The sequence below is a fragment of the Podarcis erhardii genome (assembly GCF_964252035.2).
Source record: "Podarcis erhardii genome assembly, chromosome: 17".
Classification (NCBI taxonomy): domain Eukaryota; kingdom Metazoa; phylum Chordata; class Lepidosauria; order Squamata; family Lacertidae; genus Podarcis; species Podarcis erhardii.
The window spans coordinates 28,127,700-28,148,693 of record NC_138515.1 but is presented as its reverse complement, the minus strand read 5'-3'; the positions used below and the strand labels follow the sequence as shown (position 1 = coordinate 28,148,693).

The window sequence follows — 20,994 nt, the reverse complement described above, 5'->3', positions numbered from 1 at the left end:
CTATTGGGTAAATTATTGTCATTGAGGCTCTTTCATTAGCTGTCCTTTTCAAGTTCCTTTTTTCTGTTTCTTTAAAACACAGAGGTGCAATTTCATAAATTAATGTATAAATGTTGTTACATATACTTCTTTCTTAATTGAGTATAGACTTGCTAGATTCTTGTTAGCTTAACTTGTTTTATGTCTTCTTTAAAGTGCAAGTTTCAAGACTGCTTATAAAGTGAGGATTTCATATATGTTGCCAGGGGTCCCCAACCCATGAGATTCGTTCAACTGGCACGCTGCATGTCCACATTCATATTGATTTTTAATTGTCTTCTATTGCTTCTTTTTTTTCTTGTATTGTACCACATTTTGAATTTCTGTGGCATTCAGAATGCAATACAATATAAGAAATAAAAGAAGCCATAAAAATACAAATAAAGATCTAGCATTGTGCATTACAATTTCTATAACAGGTTAAAAAAAACCCTTTAAGTTGCCCACCAAGACAATCAGTAATTTTCAAGTGGTCCATGGGCAGGAAAATCCTGGGAATCACTGAACTCCTGAATGGTGAATTATACTTCTGATTCTGTGTGTTTGGGGTTCTTCAGAGTCTTTTCTGGAAATATGGTGACATACTTTTGGCTGAGGTATGGTCAGTTTATTATTTGAGAGTATTAAATAGAGAAGTTCAGATAAAGAGATCTTGGTTGCAGTTCACAAGTGGTTGCCTTGTTGGCACAGGCGAATGAAGTCGCTAAGGCCCAAGGGTACCAAGGCTTCAGGAAGCTGGAAAGTCCATAGCTTTGCAATAAGTACCAGGCCTTGCAATAGTAGCAATGGTGACTCCTGTTCTTAAATGAGTTGGGTCCAGATTTGCAGTTCTTAAGTGCAACCTTTGAGGCTTCTTGGCGGCTGTTGTATGGCCTGGATTGAGGGGACCTTGAGTGTGGAGGAGGGGAAGAGAGAGAGTTTGTGGTTTCCATTCAAACCCGCAAACAGTTAAGTATATCTTCTTTATTATATCTTCAAAACAAAATAAAAAAATTCCTTCCAGTAGCACCTTAAAGACCAACTGAGTTAGTTCTAGGTATGAGCTTTCGTGTGCATGCACACTTCTTCAGATCGTATCTGAAGAAGTGTGCATGCACACGAAAGCTCATACCTAGAACTAACTCAGTTGGTCTTTAAGGTGCTACTGGAAGGAATTTTTTTATTTTGTTTTGACCATGGCAGACCAACACGGCTACCTATCTGTTATTATATCTTATTAGAGAGATATAACATATATCAACAATTCTTCAATTATGTCAGACAGATGCGTTTTAATTTAGGAATCTATTATATAGAAGTGCTATTCTCCAGACCTCTGTTTCTGTATTTGTTCCAAGCAGGTTTAATAGGATCATAAAATACAGTGATATACAGAATCGGGAATGTGTAGTGTGTTATGTTCCAGAATTTTGAACCAGCTGTTACCTTTTTTCTGTGGGGAAACATTTTAGAGAAGAGCCTTTGCGCTCACTGAAATGGCAAAATTGTTTACTCAGGCTGCTAATTAAATGACTTCCCCAAATTGCCATCTAATAAAATTTCAGAAGTGGGGATCCCGTTTGTTGATTAAAATAATGTATCTGGCCAAAGGGTTACAGGAAAATGAGATTATTTGAGTAACAGTGTCTTTTGAACCCAGTAAAGAAGCCTTCACCCACAGTTCCTAACCATACACTGGAGAGAATAGATGAGAAATGTACGTCCAAATGTTCTACCTTTCTATCCTCTACCTCTAGAAAGTAAGGATTTAGGAAACACTGAGAATTCGAAACAGGAAGGAAATCAGTAATAAGAGGCCCTGTCAAAATAGTCTTCAGTTGCTGAGCTATTACAGATGATTGGCAGAACATAGGACAGTTATAGGTGCAAATGCTGCATTGCCACACAGGAGCAGTAAAAAGTGCTGAAGTAAAAAATAATTGCTCGTTGAACAATGACATACATCCATTTTGACTTTCAGTAACATTTCACATAGGGAAGGGACTTGGATGTAGTGAAAATAATTCATTCCAATGGCAAACTCTTGCTTGATAAACCTGGGCAACATGACTTTGAAAGTGATGTTAGCATTGCCTATTTTAGCAGGTTTAAAACATGTGACTATCAGGTCTGCGCTGGTGTCTGTCTGGTGGAGCTGATAGACCTGTCACTTTGTAAGCTGAAAGAGCTCTTCCCAGTCTGCAGCGCAATGCATCACTGCATCAACATAACATGCACAACAACAATCAATGTGACTGCCACAGTTTTTTGGGGAGGGGTTGGTGTAGCTTTAGCGAGCAGTGTAACTTTTAAGTGTATATATCGTTGGGAAGCCAGCAGTGGGCTGATGAATGAAGCCTTCATTCCATACCAGGCAAATTGTCGTTTTGTTATGTTAGCTCTCATCCAGTTCTACTTAGGTCAGTTGGAATTTTGGTGAACTAAATATGGAGGAACCAGATACTTCAGGCAAGAAATTTGGGTCTGCATGGTGAGGGCCTTCTGGCCAGGGTCCCTAAGAAGCCACCTCTACCTACACTTGGGGAACTTGGAGCGATCAATTTAGCTCTCATTTTCCATAAATGAGGAATGCAGTGTGTGCTGGTTAGGACAGACAGTATGGCAGCTAAAATGCATTTGTCACAGACAGAGAGGTAGTTGATCAAAATCAGCCCTGAAGGAAGGAAACTATTCTCTTATGTAAACACCCATCTGCCCACAAGGGCAAAAACACTGGAAAAGGTTCGTTTTTAACCTTCATCCAGATTGGCTTGGTTAACCCCAGTGGAGTAAGCCTTTAACCCAAAGATACTTGATCAGATCTGATTCAGTTCTGAGGGCTGATCATCTGTCTTTTTACCTCTTCTTCCAACAAGAAGTTGTTGAGGTTCAGCATAAGTTTTCAGGTAGGAGGAGGACCAGTTGATGCCCTAAAGGCAGATTAGCCATGCTGTTAACTTTGTACTTCCCTGCCATAACCTCTTCTTCCAAGAGTAATCTGGAAAATCAGGTATAAATTTTAACTGGCCCAAGATTGCTAGCTATAACGGCTCCGATACCATGAGAGAGCTTGACAACTCAAAGGCAGCTTTGCAGGATGTGTCCTTTTTCACATAGCTGGAATGATGTCAAATGGTTCACGGCTGTTGGATTTCTGACCCTGGATGCACTGCAATTTCACATTCTGGTGCTTGTTGCCCTCCCCTTGAGAAATTCTGAATTTACCTGTGAAGTTCTGCTCTTCTCAAGGGAAGCAGGGTAACCAAACCCAGCCTTAGTGAATCTGCTCCTACATACAGAGGTCCGTATATTATAGCCAGACGTATATGCCTAGAGGGGAGAATCAATTATCTACAGGGATCCCCTTTCTGACCCTGTGCTTAAGTTCCCTTGATATCTGGGCAAATTGTTCATCCTAAGTGGTAGGAGAGCTGGAAGTTGGGTTATGTGTGTTGTTTGAAGAATATTCAGCAACTCAAGTTAGTGTTTTGCTACGTACTACTGTATGTACTAGGGACGTGGGTGGCGTTGTGGGTTAAACCACAGAGCCTAGGACTTGCCAATCAGAAGGTCGGCAGTTTGAATCCCCGCAATGGGGTGAGCGCCCGTTGCTCGGTCCCTGCTCCTGCCAACCTAGCAGTTTGAAATCCTGTCAAAGTGCAAGTAGATAAATAGGTACCGCTCCGGCGGGAAGGTAAATGGCATTTCCGTGCCCTGCTCTGGTTCGCCAGAAGCGCCTTGTCATGCTGGCCACATGACCCGGAAGCTGTACGCCGGCTCCCTCGGCCAATAAAGCGAGATGAGTGCCGCAACCCCAGAGTCAGTCACAACTGGACCTAATGGTCAGGGGTCCCTTTACCTTTACCTTACTGTATGTACTATGCTTTGATCTGCTCTTCAGTCCCCCCCCCTTTTCTCTGCCAGACAGGTTCTTGTACTCTCAGATTGATTATTTTGACTACAGGGGAGAGTCCTTCCTCTAGGCACAAAAATGGAGACTAGTCTGTCAGAGCAAAACCCTATTTAAATGCTAGCTGCCCCCTTTCTCTCTCAAAACACATTTTCACATATAAATCCAGCATTTATGTTTCCATTCGTTACAGTAACTGGATATTATTTAATTTGTCACCAGAATTGAAAAGCATGCATTTATTTTACAGTTAAATAAATGTGCTTATTGTACATTTAAATTTATGGTAGCCCCATTAATTTTTTTTACCTTGGTAACAATTTCCGTTAATCACCTACTTCATATGAAATAAATGTGCCTTCAAAGTAACGTGGAAGGACTTAATTGATCCTTTATTGTCCTGCTGTGTTACTGTTTAAACACAGCAGGAGGGGTAATGAAATTAGTGTCTTGTAGTCTTGGTTAACTTTTTCCCTTCCATCCACAGATTGTGAGGTAAGGTAGATTGTAAAGCATTTATAAGCTCTGTTTGGGTTAAGCACATATATATATATTTCCCCCCTCAGATGAATGCACTAGACACACTTGGACAAACAGCTTTGCATAGGGCTGCTATGGCAGGTCACCTGCAGACATGTCGCCTCCTGCTGAATTATGGTTCGGACCCCTCCATCATCTCCTTACAAGGTTTTACAGCAGCGCAGATGGGCAACGAAGCAGTGCAGCAGATACTGAATGGTGGGTGTTCTTTCAGACGATAATGATAACCAATGATGTGCATTTGTAATTTGCAGGAAAGGCTGATTGGTTCTTATTTTAATTAAAATAAAATTGCTTTGTAAATGAGGCTCAAGGCAGCGACTGAAAAGGATAAACAAAATGACACACTGAAACAATGTGACTCTATTTACAATGACTGTTAAAAAGTCACTGTAAACAGGATGACAAGCTCTACATGAGCTAATTTCAGACCTGGGAACTCTTTCCAGTGTTTAATTATGTCAATTCTCTTGATACTTTAGTCACCCACTCCCTCTCCCCCTCCTCCTCCTGCCTCCCAGACTCTGTTTTATGATTTCCTTTACTGAGCTTGTTTTGAATCTTTTACATGCATCGTGTACCTACTTGTCCTTGGGCTAGGCAAATGGGAAACTTCCCAGTTAGTTAACTCATTAGGTAAATTTTTGAGAACTGCTTTTGATGTTCCAAAGCCAAAGTGATTCTAAGACCACAGATCATATGGAACTGGGATTATTTAACAGCTGGAAATATGAATGGCCAATCTTGGGGTTTTAGCTTTTATAACAACAAAGAATCTTCATATGCATAGTTCTGGCTGGGGGATCAAAGAGAGGAATGGTAAATGCAGCAACCCTGTCCAGTGGCGTAGCGTGGGTTGTCAGCAAGCGGGGAAAGGCAAGTAATTTGCGCCCCCTAGAGTGAGTGAGCCAGGTAGGGGCAGAGAGCTGTGAGTGCGAGCGCGCGCCCCCAGATGTTGCGCCCGGTGTGGCCGGGGCCCCCTGCACCCACCATGCTACGCCACTGACCCTGTCCACCTGTTCAGATCAGGACATAAATGCTTTAAAATCATAGCTTCTAATAATAAAAGCTGCAGCTCCACTTGAATGCTTTATTATGCTTTTCAGAGAAACATATCCCTTTAAGAAAATAAGTATGTTATAAGAAATATCCAGTTTACCACACCAAAAGCCAATTAGCCTTTTATATCCATATATTTAAAATTCCAGCCAGCACATTATTTTGTGCAATGTCCACAATCATCCCCCTGAAATTTGTGGAAGGGGAATCTATAAGTGCCAGTAGTGTCCAGCCTGCCAGAAGACAGACACCATTGGATTTCTTGGGTTTTCTTTTGTTTTTGTTCTTGTTTTTATGTCTTTTGTGTTTTTCTATGTAGTATATTTATTATGTGAACTATTCTGAGATCTACGGATGAAAGGTGGTATACAAAACAAACAAACAAACATCTCCCTTTGTCACTTCCATGAAATAATTAGTATTAGTTACCCGAACTTCACCAGCAGATGCAATGATGGGTTGCAACAATTTGAAATTCAATATCAAAAACAGTGAACACATCTAGACGTTACAAAGTGCTTTACTGTTGCTAATTCTTACAGCTCCATAAGATCAGCTAGGCTGGATCAGACCCTGGGCCCATCTGGTTGAGCATCCTGTTTTCACAGTGGCCAACTAGATGCCTACAAGAAGCCCTCAGGCAAGACTTGAGCACAACTGTGCTCTGCCAGTAGCTGGGAAGCATAAATGAGGCATGGAGAGTGCATGAACTCAACAATCCATCAGTCAGTCATTGCTCACTTTCCCCCCTAAGCTAGAAATCCTCAAATGTTATAACATTTCCTAAATGGAGAGTTGCTCCAGCCCCATGGTATGCCCCAGTATGTTCCTCATATGCAGCTGACATGTAATTACTTAGTTGATCCATTGAACTCATAGGGAAGGTGGGATGTATAGAAATGTAAAGTTGAAATGTACCTCGGGGGGTCATTTAGTGCAACCCCCTGCAATGCCCAATGTGGGGGTTTGAACCCATTGAGATCAAGAGTCTCGTGCTCTACCAACTGAACTGGAACGTCCTGGTTTGTAGTTCATATTTGTGCTTAAAAGTTGTTTCTATAAATTCAACCTGTTTATAATTTTTTTGTCTCTTGTGTAGAGAGCACTCCTGTACATACATCTGATGTGGATTACAGACTGTTGGAAGCCTCTAAAGCCGGAGACTTGGAAACTGTGAAGGTAGGTTGGAGCAAATAACATCCAGTGTGTTCCTGTATACAGTGGTACCTTGGTTTAAGAACAGTCCTGTTTACGAACGATTCGGTTTATGAACTCTGCAAAACCGGAAGTAGTGTCCTGGTTTGCGAACTTTACCTTGGTCTAAGAACGGAATCTCAATGGTGGAAGGGGCGGCAGGAGGCCTCATTAGGGAAGGCTTAAGAATGGACTTCCAGAACGGATTAAGTTCGTAAACCGAGGTACTACTGTATTACTGTCATTGCTTGTGTGATCTGCCTAAAAAGATAGTAGGAAGTATTTGGCACCATCAAAATTAGCCCTACCTTTTGTGTGTGATGATTCCCTTTTGGGTGCATTATAATGCAGCTTGCTGGTGGGCAGGTGCGTTTGACTGCTTTAGAATCAGTGGGATTAAATCGATAACAATTGCAAATAGAGCACAGTAAGACAGTTATGACTCACAGACCAGCTTGGATGTCACGATAAACCCATGGCTTATTGTGAGTAGACTTAAAAATCCTGTCTTACTCAAAAATATTTTGAATTGGTGTTCTTTATTGCAAGAGAGTCACTTCATGGTTTAAAATTTAAATAAGCAATTCAAGAATTTGCATCTGTAAGGCAGGACATGGCAGTAGCCACTGAGGGAAAAAAAGAAAAGGAAAAGATTAGCAGCAGCAATGAAACCTCCTCTCATTTTTACACTTTGAGAAGGTGGTAACTGCTTGAAAAGGTCTCTTTCACGAGTTTCTTTATGGATGTTTTTCTCTTTCAATTTTCATTTCACAGCAACTTTGCAGTCCTCAGAATGTGAACTGCAGGGATTTGGAGGGGCGTCATTCAACCCCATTGCACTTCGCTGCAGGTTATAACCGAGTGTCAGTCGTGGAGTACTTGCTTCATCACGGAGCGGATGTGCATGCAAAGGATAAAGGGTAACCTGGGATTCAATTTACGGTTTTGTGTCTGAATAGAATAGCTTCTTGCTTTCCAAGTCCTTTTGCTTCTGTGCTTTTCAGTACCTTATTCTTCAGCTGTATGGCCACAGTCCAGGGGTTCTATTTATATGCTCCAGTTTTGCAGCCAACAAAGGCAAACTCTTGATTAAATTTCAACCTGTTGGCCCCATCCACTACTGCCAGATGCTGGGTTTTTTGGAAGAAGATTTCTGCTTCTGGATCTCATGAGGAAAAGGGGTTGCGTTTCATCAATGTTCTGATGATACCTGTCTGTGGACAAATGCCGGCTCCCTCAACCTGAAAAGCGAGATGAGCGGCGTACCACATAGTCGCCGTTGACTGGACTTAACCGACCAGGGGCCATTTACCTATTTTACCTTTACCTTTTTACTAAATGTATATAATTTTTAAGGTTTGGAGGTCCATCACTTGTCAGAGACAGTTGATGTCATCATTTGGAATACTGATTTATCTTGAAGGATAACTACAATTTTTACTTCTAGATCCTGACATGTTAAAAGCTGACATGTTAAAAGCTGACATGTTTCTTTCTTTGATTAGTGGCTTAGTGCCCCTCCACAATGCCTGTTCATATGGACACTACGAAGTGGCAGAGTTATTGGTGAGACACGGGGCATCTGTCAACGTCGCAGATCTGTGGAAGTTCACACCGCTACATGAAGCAGCAGCAAAGGGGAAATATGAAATCTGCAAGCTCCTTTTAAAAGTATGCAACTTACAATTTCTTTAGACTTTTGGAGACGTGAGAAAGAGCTGAGTAACAGCAGGGCTTTATTTTTTAAGAAATGGGGATCAGCTTCAACATCTAGCCTGACGATGAGTACTAGAGAACGTGCTTACCAGTTGTGACATTTTGTCTGTTCTAATCAAATTTCAAAATCCAACTGGATTTTGAAATTTTCCAACTATTGAATTTTCTTGTACTAAAGAGCCTTCATCTAATGAAACCTGTGGCACGTGGTACCGCATGCAACGTTTCTGAGCTAGACAATAGTTCAGTTGGTAGAACATGAGCCTCTTAATCTGAGGGTTGCCCACATGTTGGGCAACAGATTCCTGCATTGCAAGGGGTAGGGCTGGGTGATACCAGCTTTGCAACGTCGTGGTGTGTCGCCAGCCAAACATTGTGGTTTGACGATATACCTCAACCTTGAAAAAACAAGATGCATTGGCCTCTGCCCGCGAGACACCGGTGAAACTGCCCCAGCTCTCACCTTGAAAGCTGAGGCAGTTTCATCCAGGCTCGTGGGCTGGGGCAATGTAGCTTGTTTGTGCAGCTAAGCTGGGAGGAGGGAACATTCCCCACCCCAGCTGAGACAGCCCCAGTGCTCTCCCCGCTTGCCCGTGACTGGGCAGAGCACCAGAGCTCCTTTAACTGCTTGCTGCGGGGAGTAGCCACCGTGTTCCTCTCAGCCAAGCAGTTTCACAGAGCCCCCACCCCACCGTCGACTTCCGGGAGCCAGCGCAGGACTGAGGGCCCCTTTAACTGCTCGACTGAGGCAAGGGCAGCTCCACACTCTTCAGTAGAGCTGTTTAAAGCAGTGTTTCCCAACCTTTTTTGGGCAAAGGCACACTTGTTTCATGAAAAAAATCTCAAGGCACACCACCATTAGAAAATGTTAAAAAAATTAACTCTGTGCCTATATTGACTATATATAAAGTAACTCTCTTTAATAGGAATCAAATAAACACAAAGAAAGTATTTTATAATTACTTTATTATGAAATAGTAAGTAAACAGAAATATGAAAAATTATAAAATACTTTATTGGCATACAAGGCACAAAACTGCCCACGTATTAAGACAATCCTCAGAAGCTCTGACCTGGGTCCCCCACAGTTGGAGAGATGCGCAGGTCTTGGCTGGCACCAAATTTGATATCTGTTTGGGGCCAGGTTAAAAGGCCTTTAGAGCTGCCAGTTTTGTGTGGCACCGGCATCTTCCTCTGCTGTTTTTTTTTTTTTAATGCATTGTTGTTATTTTTCATAGTTCTTTCTGTTTTCGTTGTTATATGACTTTTATTCTTTCTGTAAGCTGCTCTGCGCAGAAGGCTATGAAGCACTCAAACGCATAATGCATACATGCTGTGCTAAGTTACAGGTCTTCTTTCTCCCCATTCCTGAAAACTTTCTTCCTACTGCTTCCTGGACTCTATCTAGCATCCCAACTCTAGACACTCTCATCCAGCCTTTCCAACCCGGTGTTCTCCAGATATTTTGGAGAACAACTTTTGGGCTGGCGGCAGCTGGCGAGTGTTGTAGTAGTCTCAAAACGTCTGGAGGGCACGAGGTCAGGGAAGATAGCCGGCAGGCATCCCATTGATTTAAAACAGAACTTTATTCCCAGGAATGAACTCAGGTCTCTGGGTTGAAGCGACCTGCTGTTCACAACTAGGTGTGTGTATGGTGCGGGGGGGGGGGGCATATAGCCCCTGAGAAAAGGGATTAGGAGCAAATTTCAAGCAGAAATAACGCCATATGGGATGCATTGCCCAAGGCAGCAGGCTAGCCCTCTCTGCCACTACTTCCTGGGGGTTCTGCTCGCCAGATCCACACACCGCCTCCCTAAAGCATGATTCAAGAACAGGGTCCCCTTCCCCCTGGCAGTCCTTGGCTTCCTCTGCCGAGTTGTGAAACTGACCTGCTCCCTCCACGCAACTTGCACCGAGTGTCTCTGCAAAGCCAGAGGCTCCTGCTCCAGACTGTGACCCGGACTCGGCTCAGGAGTGTCGACCGAAGCCTTTGCTTGCCTCCTCCCCCATCTTTACTGCGCCCAAGCCGGAGAAGCTGAACCGGCTGCCAGGCTTCTAACACAGGAGGCCAATCCTGGGTGTGTTTCCTCCTTCTCCTTCCTGGTTCTCGGATGCGAATTGAGATTGGGGCGAGAAGGCGGCCGGGAGGGGGGGCGGTGAGGCTGAAGGTCTGCTAAGGAGAGTGGTTCCTTGGCAACATGCTAATTGCGCCGGGCTCCGGCCGTTGCTGTCGGCGCGGGGTGCGGGGAGAGGCGGGGGGCGGCGGGGGGAGAGAGAGAGCCGAGGAAAGGGGAGGATGTTTCCAAGCTCTGGAGGAAAAACAACCCTGAAACTGCTGGAAGGCTGCGGCGCCAAGCAACCCCCGGGAAGCCAGCGGAGCGATCATCCGCCTCGACACCTCGGCCGTGATTTCCACGCCAAGGAAGCCGAGGCGCCAGGCTCGCCCTTTCCTGAAGGCAGCATGCAAGCGGAGCCTGCCTTGCCTCAACGCACCTCCCCCCCCACCCCGCACATGCACACACCCCTCTCTACCCCCTCCGGGGGGGGGGGGACAGGCTCATGCTCCCTGCTGCCCTTCTTCCAGAAAACAAACACGCTATAACGACTCGCCCGCCTCCCTCCCACGGCACACCAGGCAACGTCTCGCGGCACACTAGTGTGCCGCGGAACACCGGTTGGGAAACACTGGTTTAAAGATTCAGAAGGAGGAACAAGGTGTAACAACACCTCACCGATACAGCTTCTTTCTCCCTCTCCATCATATGAGGTCTGCCACTCCTGAGTCCCTCTGCTATCAGTGCCCATTGGAGGAAGGAATTCTTGACTCCCTCCAGTGGATGTTGCTAGCAGAGGGACTCGGGAGCAGTGGCGGTTTCACCAGCGATATACCACTGAGTGAAACCAACATCATGGACTGTTCCTCATACTGCTCCTGGGTGATACACTGATAAATCACTCAGGCCTAGCAGGGGACTAGATGACCTTGTGGTCCCTTCCAACTCTAGGATTTTATGATTTCATGATTCTATGAAAATAAGATCAGAAAGGATAATTAAAATTAAAATTACATAATGAATACAATTGTATTTTTACTTATAGGTTAGACATGGTACTCTTTTTCAGATTTACAGGCAGCCCCCCCCCCCATTTATGCGGGGGTTACGTTCCAAGGCCCTGTGCGCATTGATGAAATCAAACATAATTCATACCCATTGAAAAAGTCTGCAAACACCCTGATTCACCTTGGTCCTCTACCATTTCACTCATTTAGTGATGGTTCCGGGTCACTTCTGGGTTCAGCGCAATGCGTGTATACACAGTCGCGCACACATGGGGCTGCCTGTATAGTATCTCTGCAAACTGGCATACCTTTGCAAATAAAATCAGTAGTTTGTATGTGCAGCATGCCATGGAAAAATCTGAACTCATAATTTCTGGTTTCTAATTCATTGAATGTTAGCTGCAATAATTAGGACAAATTTTCGAAGTAAATCTGTTGGGGTCGGAGAGGCAGCGTATTAAATTTCTAAATGTAGTATTTGTGTTTATGCTCTTAATAGAAGTGGTTCCTTCTACAACTTAGTTGCATTTTTCTCCCTTTCTTCCCCCTCACCCTCCTTTATCTGATAAAGGTCATGTATCACTCAAATTGCCACCATTGTGAAAACAATTTGAGTCCCTAACTGGTGTTTCATAGGTTTGACTCTGGACTTAAAAGGAAATTGCTCTTTATGTCTGCAGAAAGATATGCATTGCATCAGAGCCTTCCCTCCAGACTGTTAAAATTTCCTTTTGGTAAACTTACTGTCACAACTTTGGCTTCACTGTATTAAAGTGAGCATGTGCAAGTCCACCATTTTGCTTCAAATGGTTTCTTCCACTTGTCTCTTGTGGGAAGCCATTTGACTCTTGTCTAAGCATTTTTAAAATGTTCAAAGCATAGACTCTCTATTTGCTGGATTCTCTGCCTTGAGAACAATTGGAACAATTGTTTAATCCAGACCACCATTTTGATTCCAATAGTGATCATCCATATTATACTGGGGAGCTTAAAGGAGGGCACTAATACCCCTTCTCTAGTTTTTTTCTCAGCAAAGAAAGGGGTGTCACTCACCCTGCACCAGTTATATAGTATTGCTGGATTGCTGACCATGTGAATGGGTTCTACATCTTTCTGTTACCCCTACAGCTTTTGGAAGAGCAGACTTAGGTGCTTGTAATGAACATCTGTTTGGGGCTATTTTTGCAGGAGGAATTTTGCAATCTATTTTTGCAGGAGGAACCAGCTTAGTGGGGGAGGGAGTGTCCCTTCCTGGTCCTCCTCCATCAAATTATCAAGATAATTATTTACAATGTGAAGTTGTGCCTGCAGCTGTCAACATCTACTTCTGCACTGCTGTGAAGCAATTTCAGGGCAAGGGCAGGATTTTCTCTTTGAAAAATCACAACACCTGTAGTCAGACTTGTGGCTAACTGATTAATATTCTTCCGTGGGCTTCTCCCAGTTTCCATGGTATCAGCATTTCTGTTCTGGAAAGTCTCTACCCACAAGCCATTCTTTTTTGTATTTTTAAAGGAAAGTCTTCAGGAAGGTAGTATGAAAATTATAAAATCTGCTTTTACTACTGGGCCTATTTGAGGAGAATTGATAATTTTAAAGAAGCAGCAATCAAAATAATTACAAAACCTTTTCTTCTTTTCTCTTTCCTCCTTCCTTTTCTTTGAGTTATATGTGGAACAAACCATTTAGTGAAGATATTCATCTTGTAAGGACTCATAGCATAATGCTATTTTCCTGAAATGGTGGGGGGATATCCGTGTTTGGGTTGCACCTCCCACTCACTTCAGAAGGCAGGGCTATGTAATTTACCTTGCACGAGAGAGAGAGAGAGAGAGAGAGAGAGAGAGAGAGAGAGAGAGAGCACCCCTCCCAGTTTTCAGTCCTGCCTGCTCCTGGAGACAGGCTCAGGCAATGTTTGTACCTTCCACCATTTTCTATTTCTGATTTTATTCTGTTTGCCTTGCCTTCCTCCCAGCTAGTCTGACTTGCCCTGAGAAGAGGGATTTGGGGGGGAGGTCCTTGGCTTGGAGATCTCCCTGAGAGGCAATATAGAAAGACATCAGGGCATCTTATCACCAGAAAGATGATAAAAGGTAAAGGGACCCCTGACCATTAGGTCTAGTCGTGACCGACTCTGGGGTTGCGGCGCTCATCTCGCTTTATTGGCCGAGGGAGCCGGCGTACAGCTTCCGCGTCATGTGGCCAGCAGGACTAAGCCGCTTCTGGCGAACCAGAGCAGTGCACGGAAAGGCCATTTACCTTCCTGCCGGAGTGGTGCCTATTTATCTACTTGCACTTTGATGTGCTTTCAAACTGTTAGGTTGGCAGTAGCTGGGACAGAGCAACGGGAGCTCACCCCGTCACGGGGATTCGAACCACCGACCTGATCGGCAAGTCCTAGGCTCTGTGGTTTAACCCACAGCGCCACCCGTGTCCCTGTGGAAAGATGATAGACCAGTGCTATTGTTAGACTTGTCCAAAGATCGATTTGAAAGAGCATTATCAAGTTGCTGCCAGAGCTTTGGCTTGTCATCAACTGCTCAGGTGACAATGTTCTCCCAACTGGACATTTTGCTTGGTTCTTGATGCCCACCTTCATTTGGGGGTGACTAGTCACATGCAATGAAGTGTGACTAGAGCTGCTGCCTGGGCCAATTTATTTTCATCCTAATGAGCTATTTAATCTGGTTAAAAGATGTAAAATAAGTAAATGGATTAAAGAAGAGAAAGCAGATTTAGTTCTGTTACAGTGAACACATTTCAAGCCACCAGAATCTCACGGTTTAAGTAGGTTTAAAGGAGATTCTCTTCGCTGGTGCTGCAATACAACTCAAGGAAGTGAATACTTAGATCTTCCAACAAAGGGTATTTGGGTGTTTATAAGGATAATATGTGTTTGTAAGAGGGAATATTGAGAAGATAAAAAGAACAGTAGTGGATTGAGTTTTGGATTTTAAGGTTTTCCTATGGTACTTCTGAAAAAGAGAGCGGTGTGTTGGATAATTATTGATTGGAGCTTTCACAGAGTTTATGAGCTTCAAGGCAGAATAACGTAACACTCAAACACAGTGCTAATCTTAGGCTTAAGAAATGAATAACAGAATAATTTATTGAGTAGTGAGGGAAAATGCATCTCTTTATCTTGAATGTGTGGTATATGTTAAAATACTTTTGCCCACATATTCTCTACTGGCATATACTATTAAATACATTAGGGTCTGTTTTAAGTCACACCTGCTGGTATTTATATATTCTTTCTTTGAGTACTGCATTACTTTAATATAGTACAGTGGTGCCCCGCAAGACGAACGCCTCGCAAGACGGAAAACCCGCTAGACGAAAGGGTTTTCCGTTTTGGAGGCGCTTCGCAAAACGAATTTCCCTATGGGCTTGCTTCGCAAGACGAAATGTCTTGCAAGTTCCTGCGGGTTTCCCCCCCTTTTTTCCCCTTTTCCTAAGCCGCTAAGCCACTTATCAGCTGATCCGCTAAAAGCCGCTAAACCGCTAATAGCGCTAATCCGCTAAGCTGTCAATGGGCTTGCTTCGCAAGACGAAAAAACCGCTGTACGAAGAGCCTCACGGAACGGATTAATTTCGTCTTGCGAGGCACCACGAGATGCACTCTTGAGTAGACCCATCTTAGTTTTACTTATCTAGAAATATTAAACTGTAAACAGTATATACTATTCTGTTTTGGGGTCCTGTGGGGAGGGTGAAGGAATTGGAATCGTAGCCACCCTGCATTTTATTTCTGTTAGTAAACAGTAGAAATGTTGTTTATAGCATGGAGCAGATCCAACAAAAAAGAACAGAGATGGCAACACACCTCTAGACCTCGTGAAGGAGGGAGACACAGATATACAGGACCTGCTGCGAGGTGACGCAGCTTTGTTAGATGCCGCCAAGAAGGGCTGCCTGGCACGAGTTCAGAAATTGTGTTCTCCAGAAAACATCAATTGCCGAGATACCCAGGGACGAAACTCAACTCCGCTGCATCTTGCTGGTAAGTGATTTGTCAGGCTTTCTTTATCACAGCCACATAATTTATTCACCCAAAAATTGTCTTGGAAACAGTCCCAGCTATTTAAAGAATCATACATGAATGCAGCAGGAAGTGAGAGGTTCTCCATTAAAAATACAAGCGATTTTTCTATTAACCGCTGGATGTTCTGTTGATGCATTGTTTTTCTTCATAAAGCCGGTTACAATAATTTGGAAGTTGCTGAGTATCTTCTGGAGCACGGTGCTGATGTCAACGCTCAAGATAAAGGAGGATTAATTCCACTACATAATGCAGCATCCTATGGGGTAAGCATTATTCATTAATGTTTAGATTTTCAAGACTCTTATTCCCCCTTTCTGTAGAATTATCAAGGCACCTTACAATGCAAAACAAAGAAGAAGAAAAAACCCCATCAAGTAATAATAACAGCAATAAATAATGAAGAAAACAATCTATACCCCCAAATAAGGTGCAGCAGCAATATACTATAAAAGCTTGCTAAAACTGGTAGAGGTGTAGAGTATATCGGTTTACTGCAGTTTTCCCTTTAAGTGGAAAGCCTGTCAGATGGGAAACAGAAACGTCTTTCCAGGACTTTTAATTAAAATAGGGTGAATAGATCATTTTTACCGAAACTGTTCCTTGCATGCATATAGCTATTTGATAAGCTGGGGGTGAGAATTTTGCACCTGGCCAAAAATCTGATCAGCAGGGGAATGATGATTCTTTGCACGACGTGGCAGAAAAATGCACATGACTGTTTTCTAGTGATCACATGACTACCATGCTAAGTTACCCCTTGATAAATAGTCATCAGTATTTACCAGTGGACTGGTGAAATCCAGATCAAAGTATTAGGGGAGGACAAGTTCCTAGGTTCCACCTTATCCTGCCCCCTTTGTTTCATATATGCAATCAATAAGCAAGCCTTTTTCAATTTCTTCTGTTCCCATCTTCCTATGTAGAAATGGAAAAAGGCTTGCTTATTGATTGCAACTAAGAAAAGCCCACTTTAGGGAAACTCCAGGTAACTGAAGAACTGCAGGAGCCTCAGTATACTGCAAGTATGTTAAGGAGCTTCCAGCACTTAATACGTCCATCCATCCAAGACTTATAAATGCATAACCCATCATTTAAGAATGCTTTCTTTTGCACTTCCTTTATGGGTAATGCCTGCTTGCTATTCTACTCTCTTTTTTTATCTCTCTCTCTCGCCCCGGTGGCAGCATGTGGATATAGCTGCTTTGCTGATTAAGTACAATACCTGTGTAAATGCCACAGATAAATGGGCATTTACACCATTGCATGAAGCAGCACAAAAAGGAAGGACGCAGCTGTGTGCCCTACTTCTAGCTCACGGAGCAGATCCAACGATGAAGAACCAAGAAGGCCAGACACCTTTGGATTTAGCTACAGTAAGTCCGTTTTGAAAAAGAAACAGCAGTTATTTCTAAGCTGCAGATCACTAACTAGTACTGTAGCATGCTTTTTACTCACCGTATTTTTCACTCTATAAGACGCACCATGTTTTTGGAAGAGGCAAACAAGAAAAAAAATATTCTGAATCCCAGAAGCCAGGACAGCAAGCGGGATCGCATCCCCTGCCCGGGAGAGGCTGCGCACGGCTAAGCCGCACTCCCTTTAAAGAGCGCATGGAGTGTGTGTCTTGGGGGCTTTTCCCCGAGGAGGGAGAAGGGCAGCTCTTTAAAGGGGGCACGGTTCCTGCGGGCTTTGCTACGAGGTGGGGGAATTCCCCCAACTCCCGCAAAAGCCGGGCGGAGCGTGTGTGTGGCTCTTGTGGGCTTTCCCCTCCTGCCCCCAACCTGCATTCACTCCATAAGATGCACACAAAATTTCCTCTTACTTTTTAGGAGGGAAAAAGTGTGTCTTATGAAGCGAAAAATACGGCAATCAGCCACATTTATATCCTGACCTTTCTGTTAAGGAGCTCAGGGTGGCATATGTAAAGTTGGCCCAATTTTATCCCCTCGAACAACCTTGCGAGGTCAGGTGACTTTCAAGACTAAGTAGGGACATGAGCCTACCTCTCTCCAGCCCAAATCCAGCACATGATTCATTATACTACAGTTCTCTTGTTTTACATCAAGAACAGGCAGAACTATGAATCTTGTACAGATTGTGCATCTTTGTTTGTAAATCCATCATTTCGTCCAGGCAGATTCACGATGTGTTCATTCATTTGGTTACTATTGAACAATTGCTTTCCACCTTAAATTAGATTTTAACCCTGCTCCTTGAACTTTTATATTCAACTTTAAAAAACAAGTGATGGCACCTGAAATGTGAACATGCGTAAAAATAATCTCTGTTTCGAAACAGCAGAACTTAATGCTTCCAAATTTGGTGTCCAAGGCTGATGGTATTTACCATTCACAAGCGATGCCAGTTTAAAGAACAGCTTGGAAATTGAAATAAAAATTATCTAAACACGGTACATCTTCAAGAAACAATTGAACACTGGTTCTAATTATTATTATTTTTGTATATGTGATTTCTTGTTTTCAGGCTGATGATATTCGAGCCTTGCTGATAGATGCGATGCCTCCAGAGGCCTTGCCAACCTGCTTTAAACCTCAGGCTACTGTTGTTAGTGCCTCTATCATTTCGCCAGCATCAACTCCATCCTGTCTCTCTGCTGCCAGCAGCATAGACAACCTTGCAGGACCTCTGGCAGAAATAGCGGTGGGAGGGGCGTCTAATGCTGGTGATGGAGCAGCAGGAACGGAAAGAAAAGAAGGAGAAGGTAAGTTTTTGTTGACAGTGCGAAACACTCAGGCTACAATCCTGTGCACACTGACTAGGGAATGAGCCCCCTGGTACCTAGTGGGACTTATTTATATTTATTCATAAAAATATTTATATATCGCTGTATCACAAAAATGTAGCAAAGCGGTTTACAACAGTAAAAACAAATATATGTAGGATTGCACTGTGACTACTGTAATCTCTCACATTATCCTAATAAGTTTGTTTCATTATTTATTTGGTCCAGCTGTAAAAAAATTACAGAGTCCTGGGATTTGCTTTAATCAAATGAAATTTCATTTTGAATCAATAATCTTCCTGACTTTTTGTTAGCAATTGATTCCTGGGGTTTTTTATATTTTTAATTAGTGAAAGATGTGTTTTGTTTGTTTGTTTGTTTGTTTCTGCCTATAGTGGAAGTTTGACTTGTAGAAAGGAATACATGAAAATATAACTGAAGTTGTAAGGCTCTAGAAATAGTGGTGATCGTTAAGAGGGGATTCATAGGTTTGTGTAATTTAACTACTGACAGTTATGAGTGGCCTCCTCATGCAAGTGTTGCAATATCATAGGGTGATAAATGTCACAAACTGTGAAACAAAAGTTTTTGAACCCGCTTTTGGAATCCACTTTGTAGAAAAAAACACCTCAGCAGAAATACACCTAGTCTTCATCTGAATTCCTTAATAATTCTTCATATTTAGATTCCTCCCCCTCAATCTACTTTCAATGAAAGTTTTCTCAAAAATGGATTAGTTTTTGCATTTAAAAATTGCATTTTGCAATTGATGTTTGGTAGATTGTTCAGAATATGTTTGCATCCTTTTGTGAAAAACACACTGCTGTGTCTCTTATTGTAGTTGTTGGACTTGACATGAACATCAGTCAGTTTCTGAAGAGTCTTGGTCTGGAACATCTTCGGGATATCTTTGAAACAGAACAGGTAAGATGCTGCTCCCTCCAAAGTATTGTTCCACTATTTTTTAGTCTTATAATAACACCTAGAATAGTAGGAGATATTGTCTAAGATTGGAGGAACTGTGCAGCTAGTTTTGTGCGTGCAGGGGCCTTTGGACTTTAGTTTCCAATCAGCATAGGCATTGGTAGTTTTACTTTCCCATTCATTTCAGTAGGGGTAAATCAGTAAAAAAAGATAGATCCCTGTCCTGACGTAAAATACTTATTTTTGTTCTTTTCTGTGCTTCTCAGATTACCTTGGATGTACTGGCAGACATGGGACATGAGGAGCTGAAAGAAATTGGCATCAATGCCTATGGGCATCGTCATAAGTTGATAAAAGGTGTAGAGAGACTTCTAGGTGGGCAGCAAGGTGAGTCTGCTAAAGCATCCTGCATCGAAATCAATTGGAGCTTTGTCTACAAACAGTAAGCTCCATCCTTCGTACACTATAGAAATCTTTCAGGAAGGTCCTTAGGTAATGAGCGATCTAGGCAACTCTGTCTATTCATTTTTGTAGCCTAATCTGTTAGAGAACCTCAGACTTGATCATAGCAGTTTTGCCTGATGGACTTGAAGGCAACAAAGAAAAAATAAAATATAAAAATAAAATATAAACCTCTTTTTAAAAATGCAAATGAAATGAGATGGTTTTATCTTCATGCCTAAGTCATGACCCCAATCTCACACAAAATCAGGAACCACCCTGCCAACCTATTTCCAAAGCCCTTTCTCTTAACGGTGGTCGGGGAGCCAGCATGTTACATGCACTTGACTAAGGTCTTGTGCAGTATGTATTATCAAGAGAATTGAGGGCTGTGGAATATAAATTACTTGTAGAATGGATGCAGTATTTCAATGTGCATGTTCTGTATTTCAGGCACCAATCCTTATTTGACTTTTCACTGTGTCAGCCAGGGAACTATCCTGATAGACCTTGCTCCTGACGACAAAGAGTATCAATCTGTGGAAGAAGAGGTAATTACATCTGTAAAGACATTTGGGACTGATTCATTCGTGAATGTATTAAACTTCTTAAGGGTGCTTCCACACCAGATAGAGAACTGAAAGTTGGCGATCACCTGATCGTTCAATAGAGGGACTAGTAATTTAATTTACTAATTACCTAAACCTTCTGAAATTGGTACTTTATACCTGTCTGCTGCAACGTGGGACGCAAAATAATTTCCTGAAAGACACAAGTAGTCTAACACAGAGCAACACATGGGGATGGAAGGTTGTGGCATGAAATTTTGTTTCTCCCTTTATACACTTGAATCCATCTTTTCCTGGAGGAAAATTCCATTGGCAGACAGGAGCCTATCTGTGTTTGTAAATACAGTTTGTATTGTGCTGATAGAGTTGCAAAATATCCTAGGGTTAATTTTGTACCTCTTGTTTCCAAAACCTGTGTAGTTGTACTTTAAACATGCCGTGGCTTAGGGCTATGTTGAATGCTTCGTGTTTCTCACCCTCTAGAGATAAAATGAGCATTCCTAATTACTATGTCTTATGTTTTAAATGCTCCAAATGCTAAGGCTGCTGGATAACTTCTTCTTGTTAATACATTTGTAGCTGGAGTTATTCAGGGCCCTGCCCTCCTAGGCCAGGTAGAAAAAGCCCTGCCAGGCAGGAAGCAGGTCTTCCAGATGATCTCTAGATATGAAAAAGAAAGAATTCCTTCAGTGAATAAAAGTTTATCTACCCGCTCTCAACAAGGTTACAGGGCAGCAGTGGTAAGCCTGATAGGTTTCTCAGTGCCCACAAATC

The 20,994-nt window shown here is 42.7% G+C and overlaps 1 protein-coding gene across 1 annotated transcript in view; it reads left to right on the top strand.

Annotated features, from left to right (window-relative positions):
- Positions 1–20,994, top strand: part of TNKS (tankyrase) — a 78,690-nt gene that overhangs the window by 44,560 nt on the left and 13,136 nt on the right. Inside the window, exons 12-22 of the mRNA XM_081844819.1 lie at positions 4,495–4,666; positions 6,627–6,706; positions 7,496–7,641; positions 8,227–8,392; positions 15,282–15,501; positions 15,697–15,806; positions 16,728–16,916; positions 18,028–18,265; positions 19,128–19,210; positions 19,477–19,597; positions 20,105–20,202. Coding sequence (XP_081700945.1) covers positions 4,495–4,666; positions 6,627–6,706; positions 7,496–7,641; positions 8,227–8,392; positions 15,282–15,501; positions 15,697–15,806; positions 16,728–16,916; positions 18,028–18,265; positions 19,128–19,210; positions 19,477–19,597; positions 20,105–20,202 — 1,623 coding nt within the window. The remainder of the gene's footprint in view (positions 1–4,494; positions 4,667–6,626; positions 6,707–7,495; positions 7,642–8,226; positions 8,393–15,281; positions 15,502–15,696; positions 15,807–16,727; positions 16,917–18,027; positions 18,266–19,127; positions 19,211–19,476; positions 19,598–20,104; positions 20,203–20,994) is intronic.